Source organism: Seriola dumerili, unplaced genomic scaffold (assembly GCF_002260705.1).
Source record: "Seriola dumerili isolate Sdu_G_001 unplaced genomic scaffold, Sdu_1.0 BDQW01000052.1, whole genome shotgun sequence".
Lineage (NCBI taxonomy): Eukaryota > Metazoa > Chordata > Actinopteri > Carangiformes > Carangidae > Seriola > Seriola dumerili.
The window spans coordinates 7,720,679-7,746,563 of record NW_019174307.1 but is presented as its reverse complement, the minus strand read 5'-3'; the positions used below and the strand labels follow the sequence as shown (position 1 = coordinate 7,746,563).

Below are 25,885 nucleotides of genomic sequence, written 5' to 3'. Positions count from 1 at the left end.
TTTCATATGATGGATCACCAGAACAGCCACCATTGGATTTTAAATATCATAACCATAGGCCACGATACATAATAGGACTGTGTTTATCATAACATTAACTGTATGGACACATTTCAAGCAGGTACTGACCATGCAATGGCAATGACAATAGAGTTACTATTGTCCGGCTATCCATGGTTACACTTACAAGTACTGTACTCCATAGATATCTGGGTACAAAAATAGACGTTGGCATTCGGGTGCTATTCCTCCACACCCACATTCCTAAGACTTGCCCGAATAGAACGTAGATGCAACAGTGCTCACATGGTCCACATTGGTCAACAGCTTTCTGATAATTATTGGGTATTTTACGAGGTACAAGTGAAGGCAGCATGAGAGTCCCGCCGTGACGTCACGCGGAGCCGTTGAGTCAGTCAGCTGAGGGAGGAACTCCGACAACAGAAAAGTGAACCAGGAAACCGAGGCTGCTAAACTGACCCACCGCCCCGGTCTGACGGTTAAACGGCAGTTTTAACGTTAGTAATAACACAGTATATCAATACAGGATTTGTATTTGGTATTTAAGTTGATACAAACCAGCGACATGGCGTCCCTTTTCAAGAAGAAGACTGTCGATGGTAAGTTTGTTCTGTGTAAAAAGCTAGCTAACTTGTTTTTAGCCTGGCTGTGTTGTTCCATCTTAAATTAGCTTTCCACAATAAACCCGTTCAACCTGTTCTGGGTCTGAGTCAAGTCACACTGTTGGCCGAAGTCTGAAATCAGACTTAATGTAGCTCAGGGGAAACTGCTCCTGTTGTATATGGTTGGATTACAGTGTAACTCTGAACAACAATATTGCTGCTGGAACTGTAATTGTTAGCTGTGTATTAACGATAGGTTCTAATAGGAAGAAGGTGTCTTCCTGTTTTGTTTTGTTTGTTTGTTTTTTTGCTACTCTAGAGCTAAGGTAAAGATATTGTTTTCCAGTGACTGAGTAGAAATGGGAAACATTCACCCCACTCCTAATATCTATGACAAAAACGTTAAATATGTCACGCCAAATATATATTAGCAGATCTAACATCTATTTTAACTTTCGTATCATTGCTTTATATTTATTCAGATTAATCCAGTAGGTTCCTCACGTTGTGTTTCTCAGGAAGACATTAATTAAACATTAAGTTTTGCCTTACACTTAGACTCTAAAGCGACTGCATTGTTGTGCTGTGAAAGAATTAGCCACAGTTTAATCACAAATGGTGTGATAAAATTGTGTAATGTTAGGGGAAGGCTGAGGCTGTCATCCTGGATATGTTCATTTTAGTCTGCAATGGACAGGTGTCAAAATTCTGAAAAGCCTTTCAGTTTAAACATTTCAGTATTTTTCCCGAGGCGAGGTAATCATGCTCACAAGGTCATGATGAAAAGCCCTCAGCCTCTCTTTTATCAAATGTAATGAATTGAATCAATTATTCTATTACAATCACTGATTATATTCACTTTAGGGCTGGATTTCCAGAGGGAGGGCAGACTTAATTTCACCTCTTCTCGGCCTCACCTCAACTTATTTGTGTGGAGAATTCCATAAAAATATCAAAGTATATTGTCTGCATGTTTAACAATAGGATCTGTTGGTAAACGCGAATCTTTTCACAGCACCGCCTACCTACTCCTCCCATCATTGTCATCACAGTTTCACCCATGCCGATCATCTGCACACTGTACTTACTGCGCTGTGTTACCTCCACCTCCATGCCAAGCCTCTTTCAAGTCTCCACAGCTGTGACATTTCGCAGTCCCCCATCCTCCCTTAATTTCACTCATCTCTCGCTCCACGGACATAGTTTTTTTTTTTCGCCGTTGCCATGAGTTAGTTGGTTGAAGTGGTTTCTGGGTACTTGGCGGATGAAGAAGGGGGGTCGGCGAGATCACACATATTTGTAGGATGATATCCCTCCCACTTTGAGACGTTGGCGGCACGTCACCTTATACGTATACATGTGTGCTTCTCACAAGTGGTCCAACGCTCTGACGTGTCTTGACCAAGTTCATGATTGCTGAACTTTTCAGAAAGAATAAGTATTTTTTGACATTTTTTGTTCACTTTTTTCCAAAATGGAATATTCCCTATAATTAATTGTTTTAAAATGTTTTCTTCAGTGCCTTATTTATTTATTTATTTATTTATTCATTCATTTCCCCAATATAATGTTAACTCTGCACGTCTTCCTAAAGAACCAGAATAAGTTGTTGTGCAATTCTGTACACATCTATTGTATGTCTGTCTGAAATGGAAGAGGGACCCCTCCTCTGTTGTTCTTTCTGAGGTTTCTTCCTTTTTCCCCAGTTTAAGGGTTTTGTTTTGAGGGATTTTTTTATTATTGCAAATGAGGGTCAAAGGATAGAGTGTGGTGCATGTGGTGCAGTGCAGATTATAAATTTGATATTTGTTATTTTGAACTATATACATAAAAGTGACTTTACTGGCCATTAATTTATTTCTGTATGTATTTACTCTGTATTGTCACTTTATTTAATGCTTGTTAAAGGGCTAAAAGATACTGTATATTAGAACATTCAGAGGCATCCAGTCTGAATCTGTTGTATTTTTTCTATAGTCAGTGTCCAGACTAAAATCAAGTGTTAAAAAGGGGATACCTGCAAATGTATTTTTGTTTTATGTCTCATTGTCCTAAAGGTGTGTATGTGTGTGTGAGACACAGATTACTTGGATTGTCCCTCTCTCAGAAGCCATGAATGAATGAGTGACTTCAGGGTCATACATTATCTCACATGACACCACTTTGTCTGTGGGCGGGTCAGAGCTGACTCATTATTGGTGCGAGCTGTCCGGGCACTTTTACAGTTGCCAGTGTCAGAGTGCGTTCTCAATGTGCTGCTGATTACTCTGGTATTTTGTGCGCATGTGGGCGCACACTCAAACATGTTCACTGTTGAAGCACTGAATAAATGTTTTAGATTTCTTCCATGCAGCTGACCTAGACCCTGCCCTTTCTAACTGCATTGACAAGAAATGTAGTGACATCCAAACTGAAAACCTTCCCATCTTCAGTTGTCCATATTTCACCACTGCACATGTAGCACACTGAAAATACCTGAAAAAATAAGAAACTGTAGACCGTGGTTTGCTTTTAAACCACATTGTAGAAGAAAAAGTGATGGTACTCCACATTCTTCCTGCTGGTCTTTATATTTGCTCTCTGTTCAGCTGTCAGCTCCTGATTATGTCGGGTATGCAAGTCATGAGTGATGCCAGATTTTAAGACTGGAATTGTCTTTGTTATTTCCCTACAAACTGAGGGCATGGGTTAAAGGGGGGATTTTGACAAAGCCAAAGTGTTTCAGTTCGACTGCCTTTCTGTCAAAATACAAGTGATGTGAAACATGTACACAAAGAAAAAACTAAAAAAAAAAGTTTATTCATCAGGTCAGAGGGTGTGTATTTGCATTTTGGTATTGAGAAAAATGTTGATGGGTGTACAGATGTTTCATATCTTACAACGTATTAACCGATCTTTTCTGCTTACTGTCTCTCTCTCTCTCCAAAGACATAATCAAGGAACAGTCTAAAGAGTTGCGTGGCACTCAGAGACAAATCACCAGGGACAGAGCAGCGCTGGAGAAACAAGAGAAACAAATGGTGGGACCACACACTCACACTCACACACACACACACACACACACACACACACACACACACACACACACACACACACACACACACACACATACACGCCCATGCAGACACTGTGTTTTGGGAACAAAATATCCTTACGCAAGGCATCTTCCATAGATTTCTGCATATTGCATCAATGCTTTATTAAGACCCCCTGCGCTCCCAATAGAGACACTCTACATCCATTTCCTACAATCTGGGATTGAACCTGATTGGCTAATGGGTCTAAACGAATAGACAAGATAGATCTGGTATGGTGGCTTTGCTTCGGGCAAGTGAGACCTCTCTGTCTTACATACACACACGAACATTGTTACACGATAAAGCTATATTCGCAGACGCACACATTTCCCCTCTGAAAGATGAAAGAAACCAGCTGTGTCGTCTCCCCTCTGTTGTATTAAGTAAATATCATACAGGACATAATTACCTCCCTGGGGAACCACATTTTTTTCCTCATTAATGCTAACACTAATTAGTCTAGTTTTTTTAAAGCTTTGTTACATGTTCTTAATAAAAGATACTTTCGTTGAGAAATGGAAATGACCTATATTTGCAGTTTAGCACAATCATGACTGTCTGTTGCCCCCCACCATGCACGCTGTCAGTGAGTGTATGCACACACTTGCACATTCACATGTGTACGCTGTGTAACAATGGCATGGAGCAGAGATTATCACCCAAAGATCCAAGTACTTTTAAAGTGAAATTGTTCATTTTCCAATAAATTAGAAAGAGAATGGAAAAGAGAAAAGAAACAGACCTGTCATGAAGGTCCACATTCAGGAAATTAGGACGTGCATAAGTTCTCTTCCAGCTGAGTAAAAGAATTAATGCCCTTTATTAAATTTGAATGTAAGGCATTAAAAAGTTAGGTTTTTTCACAATGCATGAAGGTTTCCATTACATATGTTTTATTAATCACAGTTGGACTTGATGTTGCTTTACAGTAACATACTTTTTCTGTTCTTTCTATTCTTTCTATTTATTTAACATGTTTCAGTAGCTATGGTCAATGAAGATATCGTTTTTATTTACCTCAGATGTTAAAGTGATTTTAGGTCAAATTTGGAGCACAATATTCAGTGGTTTGAATTTTTGCTTGCTGAAACAAAAATCCATTGAAAAAACGCCAGAAATCTTCAGCATTTTGTTGTTAATACATGGGCAAAGCCCAACAGCCACCCAGTTGTTTGCTGCATTGTTTCATAGGAGAGCAGTCTTTATCCATCACCCCACTCCTCCTCCTCCCTCCTTTTCTGACAGAGCAGTAAATAAGGCATTATAAGCTTCACATCAGCAACAGTCCCACTGCTCTCGTCTCTGTCTTTTCCCTGTTGATGCATTCATAGTTTTTCAGATGACAATGCAGTTGACATTATTATTGTCACTTTGTCCCTTTTTTCCCCTCACACAGCTCAATTTTTTTTCTCCTTGGCATTAATTCGATTTTTTTTATTCCTCACAAGCAGGCGAATACAGACTTAGACAAATGCACCTATTCTCTCTCTCTGTGTGTGTGTGTGTGTGTGTGTGTGTGTGTGTGTGTGTGTGTGTGTGTGTGTGTGTGTGTGTGTGTGTGTGTGTGTGTAAGAGAGAGGGAGCCAGAATGTTTATTGCTTCTGCACTATCAAGCATTAATAATTGATTGTTATTTCCTGAAGAGGATGCTTTCAACGCACACGCTAGAAATAAACAAGGCATGGTGGAGCTGTTGAACGTACCAGTGCTAAGATGCCTGGCTAGCTTACTGTAACCTGCAGCTCCACTCTTTTCTCTTGGGATGTTCACACACATTCATGCCCACAGACAGCATCCTTGTGGGCATCAGTGTATTCTGATGTTTACCAAAGCTAAAAGCATGTATTTGCCAGTGAGTAACATTTGATCCGGACGACTGTGTTTAATATTGTCTATATTTGCAAACACATTGGTCTCTCGGGTTTATTGTGGATGTTTGTTTATCAATACATAGTATGTGTATACTCATTTGTGTGTGTGTGTGTGTGTGTGTGTGTGTGTGTGTGTGTGTGTGTGTGTGTGTGTGTGTGTGTGTCTGTGTCTGTGGTGTATTTCTAATGTAAGGTGTGTAAGAAGAAGATATACTTATTGATGTTGAGTGGACAAAAACACATTTTAAACTACATGAAAAGTGTCCTTTGTTCTTTATTTATATTCTTATGCACAGGAACATTATGTCTACATGAAATGTAGATGACGTACTTACCCATAAAACCAGGAGACTCAAGCACTCTCAATAGCTTCAGTGGATTTCTTCCAGATTAAGTTATATTTGATTAGAATTTGGCTCAATTAGTGGCTTCTCTCCCTGCTTTCTTTTCTGTCACACCATACCTCTCTGTTATGTCGAAAATGGACTCAGTTCTTACAATTTTCATTAATATTTTGTGTATACTCACACTCATTTGCTAAATTTGCTATTTTTACTAAAATGTACATTGTTAGTGTTAAGTGGGAAAAATGCAAACAAACCATGTAAGTCCTCTAAGTGTCAGGGAAGTGTACCTAGTGCTCACATCCTAATCTTTCCCTCTCCAGGAGGCAGAGATCAAGAAAATGGCAAAGAGTGGTAACCGCGAGGCATGTAAGATCCTCGCCAAGCAGTTGGTCCAGCTGAGGAAGCAGAAAAACCGGACATACGCCGTCAGCTCTAAGGTCACCTCCATGTCTACGCAGACAAAGGTCATGAACTCCCAAATGAAGATGGCCGGTGCCATGTCCACCACAGCCAAGGTAAAATCCAAGGCACAGTTCAACTGGTCTGAGGTCAGGTTATAAAATGGAAGTATGCATCAGTTTGTAAGAAGAAAATGCTGCACTGTGAACAACAAGAAAGAAATACTACTTATTAATATGTGTATACAAGGACAACTCATTGTGAAAAGCATGTATCAGACCAAAACGGCCTTTTTTTTATTTTTTTAAGAAAACTGTGCCGACCTTACAGATGGATGAATTCCAGATGAATTCCTTTGTTACATAGGTTTGCCCACGCTTATATTAAAGGTATAGTTCGGGTTATTTGACCTTGAGTTGTGTGAGGTACTTATACATAGTCAGTGTATTTACCTGCAGTAGATTTGGACTGGCGCACTCCTGGTGGATGGAGCACTGGCACAGAAGCTGAGCGATGTGATGTGCCGCAGTCACAAAAATATGTTTTGTCCACCGTTGAACTCCCGTATTCCTACATATGAGCGCATCCAAACAGCGCACTGTACAGCGCTCATTTTTAGCGCCTGGCCCCGTCCACAGCAGCACATTGCTCAGCGTCTGTGCTGGAACTCCTGGCTGCTTCTCCAAACTGGGAGCGTGCTGACTCAAATCTCCTGCAGGTAAAGACACTGACTATGTGTACTTCACACGACCCCACCTCAAATAACCCAAACTATCCCTTGAATACTTAAATAACCACTATACATTGAATATCCACTGTATTCACTTCACAAGTTAGGTGTGTTTCTGTTTTGAACATGAACTAGTTTCAGTGTTTGCTCGTATCAATATTTTAGTGTTGTTATTAAAGTATTAATGTTGGGATCTGTTCACGTCTAAAACTGAGTCTTGTAGCATCGTTATTAATGAAGTGTGAAAGGTAGTTATTGGCCAGGAGCGATGTACTATACAGACTTAGCAAACACAGGCAGGTCAAATATAATTAGGCTTCAGTTAAATGGAGTGTGATGAGGTGGGTGTGTTCGTGTGAGAGAAAATGTGTTAATTGTTTTATATTTTATATTTATATTTGCAAAACTTGTTCATACACAGACGAGCATATTTTTCCTAGGAAAAAAAAAGTTGCAGCTTCCATTCGGCTTTTTCAGTGGAAAATGCATCACTCTCCACCCACAATGTTGAAAGCCAAGGGTTAATATGATGTGGAGCAGTATGTCAACTACAGTCAAGCACAGACGGGGTATACAGTATGTTCTCAGATGTGTGTGGCTCAGCTGTGAAAGTAGGCCGCCTTTGTGCTGATCTTTCACAGGAAGGAAGGAGATGCATAATTTGTGAGTTAGTCTGTGCTGTGTTGTTTTAGTATTCGTAATATCCAAATGAGGTAGTAAATGTAGAGCAACTTAAGCTAATATTTTCTTGGGACACCGATTTCTAATAAGTGTGGAAATCATGTCGACTTTGCTTTTTCCAAAACTGCCACTCCTGTATAAAAGGTCATTTAACTTGAGTATTTTTGCAAGAATAAAAGTTGTCTATATGAAGACCATATGAGTCAAACTTTAAATTTAGCTCAGGTTAATTTTTTGCACCCATTGTTTCACCCTCCTCGACTGTGTAAGAACACAGGTCCTACAAATTCCAGCACGATGTGACGTTGTGCTTATTTGCAACACCCCTTGTTGTTTCTTTGCTCAGGAGCAGTTCTTACAATGTGTCGTGTCTCCTAAGCAGCAGCTAAAAACCTTCAGATTAATTCTCTCACCTTCTTTTGTCAACAGACAATGCAAGCAGTGAATAAAAAGATGGATCCTCAGAAGACCCTGAAGACCATGCAGGACTTCCAGAAGGAGAACATGAAGATGGGCATGACAGAGGACATGAGTAAGGACGCATGATACACACACACTTACACAGAAGGAGCTCTGGTATTTACAAGCTTGCCAAAACCAGATTGTTGGGATATGTGTGAAGGGTGCGAGCAGTGACATGTGTTACAATCTGTTGTGATGAGGGAAAGAGAAACATAGAAATATGATTTTGACATACAGTACATATATAGAATGTTTTTTATAAATTTCAAGTATAAATGCCAACACACAATCATCCATAAATACATATATTTACTAATTTGAATGTAAAATAGCATTTTAAAAAGATTGCTAAAAGCCGCCTCACCCTAAAATCCAGACTGTGACTGAAAATCTATGTGTTTGACTTGTACTTCATTGACTCATCTGTCCTTATCTCTTCCCTCCCTGCCTCACTCTCCGTCCAGTCAATGACACTTTGGATGAGATCTTTGATGAGTCTGGGGATGAGGAAGAATCCCAGGACATTGTCAACCAGGTTCTGGATGAAATCGGCATTGAGATCTCAGGAAAGGTAAGAAATTAAAAAGAGAGGGAGAGAGAGAGACAAAGAGAGACAGCGACACTACCCCTACATACCTTTACACTAATGACTGTTAGAAAATGCTTTTTGAAGTTAAAAAGTGTAATAACGATTCAGGTAAAAATTGGAGAAACAGTAACATAGAAGTTAAGACATAAGGTTTTACCACATACTTTTCAGATGTAAAATGAGGTGCACATCCCCCCCAGCAACATGAACTGAACAATAAGCACTCCACATCTTTTACTTGACTGTTAAAATGTATTCCAGCTGCCACGTGGTGGGGCTAGCCTTCAGCTCTTCTAGCGCTGTAGTGTGTGTAACTGCCAGGCTGACCATCTGCTGTGTGTGTGGCTCCCCCTGGGGGGCTCCATGAGTTATTACCTCTCAAAACACAGCACACAAACCCACAAATTGTCCAATAAATGAGCAAGCAGCTGGAGAGAACAAACAGTCAGCTTTCATAAAAACTGTTTTTGTGTTTAGGGATGGTAATTATTTCCTGCTAAAACACAATAAAAAACTGAGCAGATATTGTATCATGCACTTTCTTAGAAAAGCAAAACAATAAAGGCTTTCTCAACCAACCCTGAAGCTGAAAGGAAGTTACAAGACTCATAAACTATGGTAGTTTGGAAGAGACTAACATAAGCAAATAAGCAACCATGTGTTTTTTTTGGAATTATCCTTCAGTGTATCATGTTTTTAAGAGTCAAAACAACAAACAGAGAAATAGCTACAGTTTTTCAGCAAACCCAAAAGTCATTTACAATGGTTCGAATTTGACTATACCCTTTAGTGGTAAGTGCCAGATTGTTGCTGCACAGAAAATATCTGACTATAAACTATTAACCAACAAACCTTTTTAAAGAATAGATTAAAGAAAGCTGAAATGTTAAGCGTTAACCCTGTTTTTTCTAGCAAAGGAAGATAATGGTGATAATAAAAAAAAGTTTATTTAACTGTCACCCACTTGCGTTAAAGGTTGGGTTGTTTATAGTTATTTGAAGGGACATTACACATTATTTATGTAGTATGAATTGTTACATGGAGTTAAACTAAGAGTTTTCCAATATAATTGACAGTAATTATGATCAATCTGACCAGGTCCTTTAGATTTGGCTTTGGATTGGCAGTACACAGCTGTGCACAGCAGGCAATCTTACAAGTACCCAGCTTTGTGTTAAGTTTGAGTTGAGTGTGCTTGCTAATGGGATTTTTCTGTCCATGTGCGTTTTCCAGATGGTTAGAGCTCCAGCTGCAGGAAAGAGCGTCCCCGGCGCTGCCTCCTCCAAACAAGCCACCATCTCTGACGACGAGATCGAGAGACAGCTCCGAGCACTGGGAGTGGACTAATCGCCATCTTTGTATTAATGTTCACATTAAGAACAAGTGCAACATTAATACTGATTTATACAGACTCTGCTATGGTTCAAATTCTACAGGTGTAACAAAGGGTGTACACCAACACACACACACACACACACACACACACACACACACACACACACACCCACACCTGACATTAAGATGTACATTAACACAAACATATTCTCACATTCTTCGACAGGTGCAGATCATTAACACAGAACATCTGATCTATTTATGCGAAAATAATATTTATTATGACATCAGAGTGGCCATAGCCTGAAGGTGGACCAATAATAGATGCTTGACCTGAGGAACCACCTACACTGTTGTTCACCACCCATCTCCGTCTTTATAAGGGCTACATTGACTGACAATGGATGGTACACGGTAATTAAAAAGAGCTTAATGGTTGTCAGTTAACAGATGGAACTTGTATTTCTCCTACTCACACTGTTTGCCTGCTATCTTTGTTACCATTTGTTCATTTAAGACCCATCAGATTTACTTTCTCTCTCATGAAAACATCTCCTGGGCAAGTTTTCTGTTATTATGGGTAAAATGCTGTTAATTGATTCCTTTGTCATCAACAGAGTACCAGAGATAGGACTCAGTTACTTTACCGTGCAAGTGAAAGGAAGAAAATGCATCATTACCCAGTTGATAACTGTCACCACACAAAGCAAGCAAACTGGTCGAGTAGATCATTAATTATCATGTTTTTAAAATCTTGGTAGTGAAGACAGACATATGCATGTGAAATGTGTAACTGACATTGATGCCGTTGGGCGAGGTTAAGGCCTTTACTTTACTTGCATGAGATGATGAGACAGATTGATCTGAGTGCAAACTGCCTGGTATCTAATTAGCACTGCGGAAGCTCCAACGCTGTATAGACTAAACTTCACCAAACACAAATTAGGACTAATGAAAAACTAGCATATCAAAGAGTTTGGAATCGATTGTTTGATACTACTGAGTAATCAAATGAGTTTGTTTTTTTGGCTTCTTGGTTGTTGCTTGCTATCTGATTGTATTGTATTTTATTTTGGACTTGGGATTTACACAGTGATTGTAGGATGGCACTGGTCCTGCAGTCCCTCTTCTCTTTCAGCTGCTGTGCAGTTACTGTCATTTGTGGTTTTAAGCTGCCTCAACAACAAATAGACACACACACACACACACACACACACTACACCACTGCGAGAAAATGATGGATGTGTTTGCTAAAATGACACTGTGATCTAAGAGACGTTTTCTCTTGTTCAGAGCCGAAGCGGATTTCTCTATACAGTGATTTGTTAATGTCAGCCAGCTTCAGGCTTTATGAGAGCAACAGGCATCTGCTCATATTAATGTAGTCTTTATCTTTCTCCAGCCGTTTGTTTCCACACTGATTCCCATTGCTAAAATAATTTTTTTTCAAATTTTCATGCATGTATCTGACATGCTCAATTCACAATTCATATTTTGTTTGTAAATCATTCTTACCTTTACCTTCTAACACTCTCTTGTGATAATTTGAGCGGAAACAGATTTTGACATTGAGTGCTGTTCCATTTGGAAGTTCCCCCTTTTTAAAAGGTGTACAATATGTATACTCATCTTTGTTTTCTTCCATGTCATTGTAAAGTGACTGTGTAAAGGGTTTATGGCTTTTATAAGGAATAAAGTTTCTTCAGGTACGATGTGGTGATTGTACAGTTTTCTGAGCCTCTCCCTTTAAAGCACCATGCCAGTATTTTCGCAAGCTCAACTATAAATTATGTACACTTAACATTCTTGCAGACCGTTTTCCATTCATGCTGTGTATTTTGTGATTTTCATATACAGTATATTTTATCCATCCATTCCAGACACCCATTGATTTGCAGTCATTTCCTTATGAACTGCAGCTAAAAGTATTAGCTGTGATATAAAGTACTGTATATATGATTTACAGTAAATGGAGAAAAAAAAATGCAAAATCACCAGTATGGTCTTTTAAGAAGAAGACACTGGAATAAACACTGACTCAGATGCGCATTCTGCATTTACCTCTGCAGAATGTAATGCTGCATCATGTACAGTATAAAGCGTTAAGATGTATAGAAAACATGAAAAACCGGGATTAGTTGTTGCCATCTTGTTAAAATTAAACAATGAAGTGATATTGATACCATGTTCTCTGAATAAATATACAATACAATTGACAAAAAAACCAAGATTAAATTTGGAATTTAAGAGACGTAACTTCCAAGAGTAGTAGTGTTAAAGCTTTGGGCCTCTGTGGCACCAGCACTAAGAGGCTTCTCAGTAACTTCATCATTACTGTACTATGACTTTCCACTGTGCAGCCTCAGAAATGTGGCAGGCATCGACAACCCTGCTTCATTTATTTCCCCCGACAACACTCCGGTTAGACAGCTGTATATGAATCACAGTGGGAACTGCTTGTTTCTGAATTAAAGTGTCTTCTGGCTTTATTCATGAATCCCCAGTGACACCCCCATGAATTGTACAGTTCATGATGTACACCTGAACAGACTCTCTCTCTCTCCTCGTGTATGTATTCATAGTGTAATACAACGACCTCAGTATAAATGAGAGATGGCACATGTAGGTCATCATAAAAAAGAATTTATTGTTTGGCAGTGAACTGAACCAATTTAACTTTCAGTGTCTGAGACAATTTCTTAAAACAAGTGAAAAATTTTGCACTAACCGGCTATGTCTTTGGCATATTTATATTTTCAATCAAGTTAAATGAAGGCACTTCATATCTGTCTGACATTCTTATAGGACACATATTTTCATTCATTCGTTGTTGTTTTTTTTTTTTAGCTCTTCCAGACATCAGTTAATGGTCCCTGACATAGGCTGAATATTGCAGCCCAGATTTTGTCAGAGAAGGTGTTAGTTTGTTTCTTCACTTTACTAAGATGTTTCGCATCAGTCATCCCAACCAGGTCAGAGTCGTGACTGGCTCGTGTTCTTCTTTTCTTGACACTTTGTCAAGGCAGCAGCAACAAAAGCATCAACATCAACAAATATGAAAGATGAACAGGGAAACAGCAGAGCTCAGATCCATTTGACATAAACCGCAAAAAGTTTCACGTATCCCTGACTTCAGAGCATCAGTCACAGAGTTTGTAAGTAGATCAGCATAATATATTACATCTCAAATAAATAGGTTGTCGTGAAACTTTAAATATATTCATGTTTTGAGCACGGCGATATTTATTTAAATAACTCATCAAACATTTTCTATAAGACAGTGACAGGAAGTTAAAAAGAGGCTCTAATGCACAAACACACACAGCACAAGGACTCTGCTGTTCAATGCAGATGTGAATGTCTTAACACTTCATTTCATCAACAATAACATTTCTTTCTCCTCGTGCATAAAATAAAGGACAAAGTTGAGGACGGTATTGCTAACGTCTGTGTTTAGAAAGGCACAGGACTGATCGATGGGAGCACTCACCTGCAATCTAAATTATGTTTGCTCTCTGTGGTTAATATACATTCAGTATTCATATAGAAAACAAGGCACAGCCAGGATTCAGTATGTCTAAGTGTCAGGATTGGCAGCTGCAGCGTCAAAGGAGCCCATATGCAGTAAATGAAAACATTTTATCTGCACAGTTGTAACTTCAAAAGAAGAATGAATGCCTTGGATGCTCTTTGACATTTATAGTATAGTACAGTATATATTTTTTAAATGCTGCAAATTTCTATTATGGTAAATAAGAAGAAAAACAACATAGAAATTACATTTAAAAAAAACTGTAATAATGGTTGCCTGTACAAATTAAACACACATTTGCTCCTGACAATGACTCATGTTTTTTATGGCAAAATTGTGTTGTTTATCTTATTTTTTATTTTTCCCAGGCTGATGGTTACAGGATATAATTTCTCATCTGAATGTTAAATTAGTGAAATAGTTTTAAGTGCGTCAGCTGCTGCTTACTGCAGGCTGAGGGACGTTTTTATTATTAGGCTTTTCTATTAAATAATTCTCCCACTTCACGCTGGAATAATTAACACATTTGAAGTAACACATTTTTTACTAACTGTGTGGAACCTCCATTACTGAACAGACTCTCTCTGTGTGAACCTGAAATCACGTCATTGGCCTTTGTGCTTTACTCATCTGTGCTATGCAGTTGGGACTGAGCTTGGTCAAACAGGAGCTGAGGTTGAGGCTCGTTTTAACCCGTTTCTCTCTTTGCCGCCGGTTGCAGAACCAGACTCTGACCACCTCCTTCTCCAGATGGAGGCCTTTGGCTATTCGGGCTATTTCTTGAGAGGATGGCTTACTTTTCTCCACAAAGCTGCGCTCCAGAGCCTCCTTAGCTCCCAGGCTGCAGTGTGGAACAAAAGACAGAGGAGGAAGGGAAAGATAAACTCTACATTATCTACAGTATGTATGATATGTTTTGTACAGTATGTTTGGTCTGTATAGCACATACCTGATAGTTGTTCTCCTTTTTCTCTTTCGCTCATTCATTCCTATTTTATCATTGTACAAAGCTGCGGGAAAGAGAATATGATGTTAATTTAGTGTACCTGTAGAGAACAGGAAGAAACACGTAGCAATAAAACTGTCTTACTGATTGCTGTTGTCTGACTAACCCAATCTAACCTACTAGCCCTTTTACATATCAACTCTTTACTTATGTATCAACACAAGACAAACTATGACTTCCTCATAAACTCTGGAGCAAATATTAACGTCAACTTTTTAAGAATCACATATGTCAGCTGTCAGGCTGTTCTATAATGTTTCCTTGAACTTCTTGGTCTAAGAGAGAAGAAAGAATATAGCCTACTTTACTACAAAAAAATATTTAGATTTTTGTCATATTGTCTATAAATCTCATCTTTTTCTTTGTGAAAGCCTTGGTCATTGTACCTCTTAAGACCTCTAAGGATTACTCAGTGTGAGAAAAGAAAATCACTCTCAGATGAAACAGCGTGCAGCTCAATGAGGAGTCATGAGTGAGATATTGGTTTATCAAAGGCAAAAAGTTTGTGAACCACAAGCCACTGTTAGATCTTCATAATCATGCAAAGAGAGCTCAGCTATAATACAGTTATCTCCAATAGATCTTATCACACAAATCAAAAGTACTTGTTTCTCCGTATTGAGATAAGATAGTTAAAGACTACAATGAAATTTATGCTTTAAATGGAGGTTGGATGGAGTGGAGTGGATGTGTGTTATATGTGTTACTCACCACCGGCCAGCTCAGCTTCGTTCAGCCATTTTGCCAGAATGGCTTTGAGTTTGCAGGCGTTCTTAAAGCTCAGCTGCAAATTTTCAAAGCGGCAGATCGTGGTCTGGCTGAACTCTGAGCCGTGCACTGCAGCAAGAGCCTCGCCTACATTAGTCTGAGTGTAGCCTGGAGGTCACAATGAAACAGAAATACTTTATAGGAATACATTGAGCAGGGAAGTGGCAAGGTGTGTGCAAACACAGAAAGGTTTGGTGGCGTCTAATTGGTGTAGTTGGACCGTGATCATTTCAAATTATTTTTTAAAGAATCTCACCAAGTTTGATCCTCCGTATTTTGAAGTCATTGGCAAACATCTCCAGCTCTCGTATCTGTGGGGAGTCCATGGCAGGGGCATCTTCGGGGTCTCGCATGCTCTTCCTTTGAGCGTCGGTTTTCATCTCTCCAACACTGGGGCCCCCAGGGGCCTCATCAGTTGAGAGGAGAGCCGAGGGCAGCGAAGAGAAACCGTGGCTTAATGCACAAGAACCACTACTTAGACCATGATCAGGAAACTTGTACAAGCAAGGAGTAAGAGACCCTGGAGAAAGAGAAAGAGAGAAAGAGAGAGAGAGAGAGAGAGAGAGAGAGAGAGAGAGAGAGAGAGGGGAAACTTGAGTGAGGAAAATTAGTTGGTAAGAGACACAAGGGAGACCCTCAGACTGTAAGAATGGTACTATTCCCATATGTATCCAGAGAGCCTTTATCTCGACAGCAAACAAAAAGTTTTGACATGCCCCTGTGAGACACACTGGACTGCTGGGAATAAAAACTGTTTGTTTGCTCATCATTTTGCTATGATATGCAGTATATTGTATTTGTTGAAATAAATATGACCATTTCCACCCCCTCTTGAAATGAAGGTTTCAGTTTGTTCCTTGATATTTACTTTTTAAGTTTTGGAAAACTTTGAGGAGACCATGTAACACTTGATTGAGGATGTTGCCACTAGGACAGGTACAGGCACAAACACTGCTGTAATGAAGAACAGTATGGGTGTGGGCATTTGGGTGTATTCGGGTTGTTATGACACCTGAGCCAGCTCCATTCACCGATAAAAACATTAAGGTGAGTCTGAAAGGTCTGAAAAAGCAGTTTATTCATAACTTAACAAGCCTCTGTTCACATTTCCTGCCAGGATCTTGTCCTTGGCTGAGTGCTTGTTATACTTGTTTTTAAAAGGTCTATATTCAGTAGAAATAAACACTGCGCAATCTTTTGAAACATGTTCATAATAATTGTGTAACATGTAATATGCACTTTGACATTCAAGATTCCTCATTATTTCTACAGGTGGTTGTTAATGTAAAGTGCTTCGATGCAGTGGAGCTGGTGGCTGTTGCTCTTAGTCACCACTTTCTTCTTTTTTGTTAGTATTAATGACAGATTACTGCCAGAATACCAGATGGTTGGATGACTAATTGTAATTTGGAATATGATGCTCCCCATTGCATCACTGCTCCACACAGCTGCAGTGGAGAAAAAGAACTGCAGTGATTAACTTGACTAAAAAATATGTAATTAATCAGACGACATCACGGTCGTCATATAAGACCAGACAATAGACAGTATAGTGTGTAACGAAATGCCAATAACAGGTCCATTCTGATCACTGTCATGAAGATCACGTGCTCTTCACAGTGTCAACCTGTCTGAAAACTGTGTCCATAATGAACAATGCAACACTCCCCTCTTGTGTTAGTGGGGTAGCAGTGCAAACTGTATTATGCAATGGCATTAACTGAATTAATGGGAGAAAAAATGTTTCTTGTCTTAGTCCCAACTACTTAAAACAAAATGACCCGTTTAATACATCAGTGTATTAAAAATAATACACTGATGTTTTTATGTGTTATTTATCAAAGATACCTAGATAGGACAAAAGTCCCATACAGTGTACATACACTGTACCATACCAGTTTATTAGGTACACCTAGCTAAAACAATTGCAGTCTAGTACAACTGTGTTTTTGTTGAAACTCTCAGAAAGGTGTTGATTTAAATTTATGGACATTTTGGATGCTGTAATTCTTGTGCTGTTGAACTGTATTTTCTAATACAAAGTGTTTAAACAAGGTGTTTCCAATATTCTGTCTGTGGTATCTGTATCAGTAATGGTAGGGTAAATATCCTGAGTGAAATGGTTGCTTACACAGTAGCTCAACTAATCAACATTCACACAGGTTTCAATTTAGCCTCTCATCGACTTTGCTCAGGGCAATGATTTACCTATTCCTCTACTCAGCCAATGAGGATGCGCCGCAACCCTTCGACCGCTCGCCTCACTTGAACTGAGCGTGTAGCACACAGCAACATCTTATCCACTGAGCATGAGACAAAGGCTTCATCTGACACCCTAATGTACAGGAGTTAAATATTGCCTGACAACAGCAGTGTTTTAGCCATTCTGAAGAGTGGCAGAAATAGGCCCCATAAATGCAATATTAGCCACCTGAACAAAATGGGTTGGGCTTCCAAAGTGGAAAAGAGAAAAGGATGTTGTCACTGACCCGCTGAATTGTTCAGTCGTACCTATACACCAGCAGCTTGAGAGCAAAGTGGTAGAGTCTATGGTATGCATCAGTGATTTTCTCTTGTTCTGAAGGTGTATAGGGGAGAGGTTGCACACCCTCTTCTGAAATCTATTTCTGAGGATGGAGATAAAACCCAAGTACAGTATACAGTATGTCTGCCTGGCTGCTATTATCTATACTATAATTTTAAGCCTTTTTCATAGAGCTTAGTTGGCTTGCTGTCAATTAAAATTCTACTGTTTTCACTAAGAGTGTTAAAATTATCCCTGCACCATATTTGTTTACTATTAGGATTTGGGGCAAAACTCTTTATCCCTGAGAATAATAGCAGTTTCTTTAGGTCGTGGATGATTCAGCTGGAGGCGTTCTGTTTTCCTCACCATGCTGGAGATGTTCCCTGGATAGTGTACATACAGCTATGCTGTGGTGCACACAGCAGTTGTTTCTGTGCCATGGAGATAGACTGGGCAGTGGGCCACTTTCAAAACACAAATGGGCTCAGTGGATTTGTGAGATCACATCACAAGCCTTTTGTGTACATGGACATGGACCCTCCAGCTGCTATACATATGCGCCATCCAAAGAGTCTAGCAGTGTCAGCAGGTTTATGCTGAACAAGTACAGAAAGCAAACAAAGTGATAAACATGCTGACTTTATACTGTAATTATAGCTGCATATATATATACAGTATATACATATAGCCTATACATCACCCTACAAAGCTGTTATGACCAGCGTCTTAGCAAACAGGTTCTTATTTACATATCCAGCAGCTAGGGCGCAACATTAACATTGATTTGGAGTCATGTTTATGGTCTCCTGATGAATGGAAGTCTATATTCATTTTCATTTTAGCTCTGTTTTGGTCTCCACCAACCAGTGAGGAAAATGTCTGGCCCTTTAGCTGCTAAATGCTACATGACGTGCTGCCTCCTGTGGCTGAAAATGAGTTTGATGCATTAAAAAAGACAAAAACAAAAGCTCCAAATAGCTGAGGAACTGCATAGGTGATAATTCACTGTGGGTTCACTAAGCAACATGAACCCACATTACACTTACTCATTTTATCGATTTTTAATGTAAAAAAAGTAGATTAGTGCAGCTCTGTAAAATGAAAGGGCCAATTTCTCTTTCTCTTCTCAAATTTCTCTTCTCTGACCTCAGCTCTCATAATTTCTCTTTAATGCTATTAACTCTGTTTGTGCTCAAACATTCATCTCAGATATCCTGCTGAGTGCTGCTGTTGACCACTCTGAACAAGTGATTTATTGTGATTTACTGGAGGCAGTTTCTCACACAAATTCCACCACTTGCAAACTTCATAAGCCTCCTACTAAATTTCTCAAGGATTTTTTTTTTTTTTTTTTAACACGGTTGGTTTGTCAGTCTTCTAATTGTTAGTACTTCCTTTATTTCAAGCTAAGCAACATCCCTTTGTCTTAGACAATCGTCTTCCCACATGCCTTTTCACATTCTTTTCTAAGGTTGTTGACAAAAGCTACAAAAGCTCTCACTCAAGCTGACTGTCAGTAATATTTGTTATACCTTCAATCTGCCCCTTGACAGTGCAGAAAGTGAGTTCATTAAAGTGACACACAATCTGTTGATGGAAGTAAATATGGGCCCCTGCTTCATTTTAATCTAAACGTATTTCAGCACAGCCTTTGACACGGCAGACCATACAATTTTATCAGAGCATCTAGAGGAGTGGGTCGATGTCACCATGTCTATGCTTGAGTGGTTAGAATCCATGTTTTTAACAGTGCTGTCTGTAAGAAAAAAGCAATTTTATTTCCTCTCCAAATGCTCCTGTTCTGTGTCACCACGGTCATATTCTCTTTGGTCTGTGTTCGCTCCCACCTGGTTATATCGCATCAAACTGTAATAGCTATGTCAAAGTTAAATTCTTTTGACCTTGAAAAGTCATTTATGTCTTCACTCTTTCTTTTTTTTTTTTTAATTATTCAGATTGAATTAGTATGCAGCACACCTGTGCAGGGATATCCTGTCTGACAGATTCTACTTGTTGGACATGTCTGGGTGTTTCTTTAGTTCTGTATTCGTGTCTGGGACACAGAAACTACAATGGTGTCACGTGGCGCTTTGACACTACGAAATGCCATCGCTGATCGCTGAGTTGTTAAACAGGAAACAGCGAACTCTCCCTCCCCAGGAGAGGGTGCACATTACAACTTCAAAGTGATTCCAGAGAGGCAGGAATATCGCTGTTTTACAAGATATATGTGACTGTAATCTAGATTTAAAGTGTGTAGATTAGATACCTAAATATGTTATTCTCAAGTGAATTTTAGTTGCATTGGATATTCTATGTTCAAAAACAAAATCAATGACTTTGTCCACGGGAATGATTTATAATAGTTCCAGCGCCATTCCTCCTACAGGTGTTTGACATCATCAGTAATGATTCTGTAGTTAAGACAATAAATTCACTATAGAATATTGCTCCTGTACATTGTACATAGCGTCAGTGTGAAACCCGTCTCCTTTTTGCCATGAAAAAATAACAAATCTTTTAACACCAATGCCATTCTTTGAGACAGTTTTCACCTAACTCCTTCTATATTCATGTCTTTGCTCTCCCCACTGGCGGGGGAGGAAGTGGCAAGTCGTCTTTGACAGTTATGTTTAACAAGTGCGCTAAAGAGCTCAAGCATTAGGCGATGTAATCAAGTCTGAAATTGATTTTAACTGGTAGCAAATTTAAAATTAAATGGAGAATAAACAAATTGTCTGCTCAATTTACTGGGTTTAACTGCAGGCCGGGAGAGAGAATGATGGTGTGTGTGTGTGTGTGTGTGTGTGTGTGTGTGTGTGTGTGTGTGTGTGTGTGTGTGTGTGTGTGTGTGTGTGTGTGTGCATGTATGTGTGTGCATGTATGTGTGTGCATGTATGTGTGTGCATGTATGTGTGTGTGGGTGGGTGTGTGTGTGGAGAGAGAGTGTGTCTGCTCATTACCTTGCAGTGGGTTTGCACCGCTCACCATGTTAGGGTGAGGGACGCCACAGGTCTGCAGGATACGAGTCTGAGAAATACTGGCAGAGAGCATCTCCTGAGCTACAGAGGAGAGAGAGAAAGAGAGAAAGAAAGATGGGGCGGGGGGGGGGGGGGCAGAGAGAGTTATCATCATAATTACCATTGACAATAATGTCAATAATCTTCAAAACCTCTATCATTGCCAGTATTGTTGGTGCTGTTATATCTTGAAGAATATATTGGAGATTAAGCATCCCAGACAAGCAAGCAAGCAAACAAGAGTCTGACAATATTGATGTCATTATTGATGTCAATGAATGAACTGTGTCCAGTCCTGTTGCTGCATGTCAAGTAAACTGTTTTACTTTTAGTATTTTGCAGATGAAGCCCACACATACCGACACAGAGTAAGAAAGCATGTCAGACTGTAGATTTTGAGACTTGATTTCAATGCATCCTTATTGATTCCATATTGATTAAGTCATTGTTGTCATCATAATCATCTTCAGTATGTCAGATCAATACCATTAGCCTTACCATGAGTCATAATCAGCATCATTATTTAATGTCATCATAGCTGCTAAAGACCATTTTCATCAGCGACAATTAGAATAATCTCAGGCTATAAACTAACACTTTATAATCTGTAATTGTTTTACTTTTTATTATTTTTCATTGATTAATTGTTTATTCTGAGATGTGAGAAAAAGAATTTCCCGGATTGCAAGGTGACATTGTCAGATTGATTGTTTTTCATGGCAAACAGCCCAAAACCTAAATATATTAGATAGAAACCACTTGGGCATGAAAGTGATTTATAAACATAGTCCATTTACCATATGAGAAGCTGAAACCAGAGAATATTTATCATTTTTGCTTGATAAATTACCTAAATGATTAATTGATTTTGTAGATCAATTTACAAATAAATCAAATCAACTAACTGTTTCACCATTAGATTCATCACAGCTTTGTTATCTCTGTTGTCAAAAATACCACCACTACTACTCACCTGCCATCATGCCATAGGTGGCTTGTTGGTTGCTGTAGTGACAGGGGGTGACGGGGTAATGTAGGCTCGGGGGGCTGTTGCCAAGAGCGTTGCCGAGGGAGGAGGTGGACAGGTGCATGTGGGAGCGCTTGGAAGTCTGACCCAGGGACAGACCTGAGGATACTGACGGGGACAAATGTGGTTACAGTCTGAGCAGATGACAAACGATGAGCCAACCAAGAACTGCAGAGACGTGCCAGTTAGGACCTGAGTAGTCGAGACTATGATCCAGACTGTTAGGTTTTTAAATTGGAACTGCTGATCGCAGCTGTTACACTAGAACAAGTGGGTTTTTAAAGAATTGTCCATGGAAGTGTGACATGACTGTTCTCGCTCACACAAAAACTTTCTTCTATAGACAAAGAATGTCTTTATCGGGCTTTGTCATATCAGATGGTAAAAGAGAGAGAGAGAGAGAGATGACACTCATGGCTAATATGTGAGTTTTCACCATGGCCAATATTACACAATATGTCAGGGAGGGGACTGTATGAACAGGGAAATTTGAGCAGATTCATATTTTAAACCAGACACTGAGGAGAAATGCTGTTTACTGTCGAATCTGATCTTGGTACAGGTTTGAACCTATAAAGAAGAAATCAAAACATGCATTTAAAGCAAGGGAAATCAACCTTGAGATGGTTTTGAAGTGTTCGATTCATTATGACACCGATTCCCAGCTAGAGGATGACTTCTCTTTAAAGACTCAGCAATAAAAGCCATTGAGAATGCCTCTCTTTGCCAAGTGTATTTAAATATAGCTGAATATTGTTCTGGTCGTGTCCTCTGCTAATTACATAATTATTCATGTATTCATCTTTTTATGCAGCTTGGTGTTCACTCCAAGCACTAATGCATGCATGCTGGTGTAGTTGAGCTGGTACAGCGCCGCTGACAGACATGTACAGACAGTTCCTATGTTTTCCTGTGTTATGTGTTATGATTTGACCAAGAATTATGAGTCTGTCTTAAAAAAAATACTGCACCATACAGGGCAATCAGTAATTGTGAATTTTACTTATATCATTATTACAAATTGTATTTATGTTAGATGACCACATTGCACCTTCCATCTATAGACCCATTGGAAGATAAATAACTACAGTATAGGAGTGAAAAAATTCATTTTACATGTTGCTGCTATAGACGTAGTGTATGCTTAATGTTCTGCACGATCTAATCCAGTCCATCTTGAGCACTAACAATCAGCAGCCACTAAAATCTCCAGGAAGTTTTCTCTGCAATGCTCCGTGGAGAAAAAGACCTCAGGGATTTTGTCATACTGATAACATATCCTCATTGTAATTATCCACTGAGTAGAGACAGCTGGGCCAACCCAGCTGATTAGATGCATTTAAATAATTTGGATTGGATTTGAATAAATGTATTTTTCAATTCAATTCATCCTCCCCATTGCCTGAGAGCACGACTGTGCCTCCATAAGGAGGCATCAGCAGATCAATTATAGGTCTATAGGAGCAACTTGTCGACATGATTCACCTGGCACACCCAAAGAACTTCCTATATACTCAATAGTGTACTCACTGTCAGTACCAGCAAATCCCTGCAGAATGTGTGTATCTATGCTCTGTCACAGCAGGAAAAGGCACAATGCCAATACCCTCTCTTCTCACAGGTTGAAGTGTTGGACTGAAGTAATTGCTGGAGGCCTGTACTCCCTGCAAATGGGATCTAACATCGAGACAACAATATGTGGGATATGGTCCATATCACTGAGGAACTATGAGTTTCCATTCTCCACCAATTTTGTGCATAACAAATTATCGAAAGGGAGCACATACATACACACACTTCACATTACAGGACAGAAAACCCTGACGGCCCTGCTTACCTGCAGAAACCATGCTGTGTGCATGGGAGGTGGTTGGCAGGCAGTCACTGGTAGAGGCATGGTGCATGAGGATTGGCAAAGCTGACTCTCCTGCCAGTGGGGTGAAAGAGTCGGCGCTGAACGCCTGACATGCCATTCTTCTCTGGCCGCTCACACTCAGCTGATCCCAATGGTACACTGAAGTCTGATGTGGTCCCTCGAACGATTTCCAGTCTTCGCTTGCTTTCTCTTGCTTTATTTGGTCTTGTCTCCCATTGCTGCTTTGCTTGTGCTTTGTCTTCTTTTCAAGTCTGTTGAAATCTGTTCCCTTCCCTTCCTTTCTTGTGTCTTGTTATGTGTAGTCTTACTTTGTCTTTTGTCTCGTCCTCTTTGGCCTTCCTTTGTTCTACCTCGTCTTGCCACGTCTTGTCTTCTTTCACCCCTTGTATCTTCTTCTTTCCTTGTCCTTCTCTGTCTGGCTCAGTAAAGCATACTTCTCTCTTCAGTCTCTTGGGAAGGATAACATGGCTGAAATGGATGTCAGCACTTCAGCCTGAACTTTTCACAGTTTTTGGCATGACTATACATTCAGCTCGAAGATGAATAGTGATGAGCCTCAGGTTTCTATCACTGGTATATCTGCTGAAAGATGTTTCTCACCTACTATTAGGGCCTCTTGCATCTCCCCGTCTCCTCTCTAGTAGATATGCAGGTAAGCCAGTGTGTCATACCCTCAACTTTTCGCCGCCCTTGTCTATTGCAGGTATTTATATCCCACCCATGCACAACTAACCACCCCTCTCTCAACCTATGAGGCCCCCTGTTTCCTATCGAGCTGCTCACCCCCACCTACCAATCCCATGTCCGTGCTGTTATTACTTGTGTTTGTCCTTACCTGCGTTCTTCTCATCCCGCTTCCAAATCCAGGATTAGGGTACGGAGCGGCTGAGAAACCCGATCCCCTCCTCTCCTCTTGCTATCTCTCCGTCCCTCTCCCTGATTACAGGATTGCGCCGTAGAAGCAATGGGAAAGTAAAGTGAATGCTTTAATCGTGTCATACTAATTGTTCTTCATTGTTTTGCATGTGTGTATCCAAAACCAGTGCTCAGAAAATGCAACTTGGAGAAAAACAGCGCTCATACCGCAGATAGCGAAATGCCTTGCAGCAGCTTTTAGGTGTGAATCGGATGCTTTTTGTGCGGATTGACCCAGCTTGACCTGAAGGTGAGGAGCACGGCTTTAACCCTATCCTATTTAGCCCACAAGCAGAAACTCCTGTCACATTATCTCAGAGTGAGCGCAAAAAAAGGTTACCATTGTTTCAGTATGGTGTCCATATTGTGTCAAACTCAAAGTGCCACAGGTAAAGACAACAGGTCTCATCAGGGAGGATAAAGGTTAATCTGAAGAGCGTGGCCACCATGTGCACTCTGTTGTGTCTGTTTGTGTTTGTGTTTATCCTGGGCTCTGCTTCACTATTGTTGATGTAGGTGGGCAGCAGGTGGAAAATAGCTTGTGGGTGGCAGGCACGACTCGACTTGCTTAAGCACATAGTGTAAATTTGGACTGGATGAACGTAGCCCTTTTGGTGATGTTTCTCTTCAACATGAATTTTAATCTTAAATGTTGGCATGTTACCAACTTAATTCTTTCACTCGACTGCAGGGTAAAAATATACTATATATATGTATATATAGAATATTGGAAGAATCATAAAAGAAATTCTCTCAAAGTTAATTAATTGTTAATTGTGCGTTGCGTGTACCATATTTGTTGGCATTAAAATCCACATTTAAATTCAAGTGCAACAGACATGGAGTAATTTTTTTTCCAATCCCCTTCCACTATGCAACCTTGATAGATGTGAATCTTAAAACAGACGCTTGATTAAAAAGACTCAACGAGATAATGAAAGCCTTTATGACAAATAGCAAAACAAATCAAAATGGACTTTGAAAAACTGCATTTCACCCATTTCAAGACTGAAAATAAACAGAAAGCAAATCCATAATATTAAGGAGACAGCTGAATATAATGCTGAAAAAAACATGAAGAAAGAAATCTCACCAACACA

General features: G+C 39.7%; 2 protein-coding genes across 2 annotated transcripts; one reads left to right on the top strand and one right to left on the bottom strand.

Moving 5' to 3' along the window:
- Positions 1-436: 436 nt before the first annotated feature.
- On the top strand, positions 437-11,842 carry chmp2b (charged multivesicular body protein 2B). The gene is made up of 6 exons (XM_022740651.1): positions 437-620; positions 3,552-3,643; positions 6,239-6,433; positions 8,158-8,260; positions 8,655-8,761; positions 10,013-11,842. The coding sequence occupies exons 1-6, from the start codon at positions 587-589 to the stop codon at positions 10,124-10,126; spliced, it is 645 nt and encodes a 214-aa protein (XP_022596372.1). The 5' UTR covers positions 437-586; the 3' UTR covers positions 10,127-11,842.
- A 2,404-nt stretch (positions 11,843-14,246) lies between these two features.
- pou1f1 (POU class 1 homeobox 1) lies at positions 14,247-23,967 on the bottom strand. Its single transcript, XM_022741085.1, has 7 exons — positions 23,832-23,967; positions 21,941-22,102; positions 20,911-21,009; positions 15,677-15,940; positions 15,364-15,528; positions 14,596-14,656; positions 14,247-14,487 (listed from the first exon to the last, which is right to left on the bottom strand). Exons 1-7 carry the CDS (start codon positions 23,965-23,967, stop codon positions 14,247-14,249), a joined length of 1,128 nt encoding a protein of 375 aa, XP_022596806.1.
- Between the last annotated feature and the right edge of the window lie 1,918 nt (positions 23,968-25,885).

Coding starts and splice junctions, on each gene's coding strand:
- chmp2b (XM_022740651.1), top strand. CDS start 587: ATGGCGTCCCTTTTCAAGAAGAAGACTGTCGATG. Junction 6,434..8,157: donor CCATGTCCACCACAGCCAAG/GTAAAATCCAAG, acceptor TTTTGTCAACAG/ACAATGCAAGCAGTGAATAA. Junction 8,762..10,012: donor GCATTGAGATCTCAGGAAAG/GTAAGAAATTAA, acceptor TGCGTTTTCCAG/ATGGTTAGAGCTCCAGCTGC.
- pou1f1 (XM_022741085.1), bottom strand. CDS start 23,967: ATGGCATGTCAGGCGTTCAGCGCCGACTCTTTCACCCCACTGGCAGGA. Junction 22,103..23,831: donor ACACAGCATGGTTTCTGCAG/GTAAGCAGGGCC, acceptor TGTCCCCGTCAG/TATCCTCAGGTCTGTCCCTG. Junction 21,010..21,940: donor CACCTATGGCATGATGGCAG/GTGAGTAGTAGT, acceptor TCTCCTCTGTAG/CTCAGGAGATGCTCTCTGCC.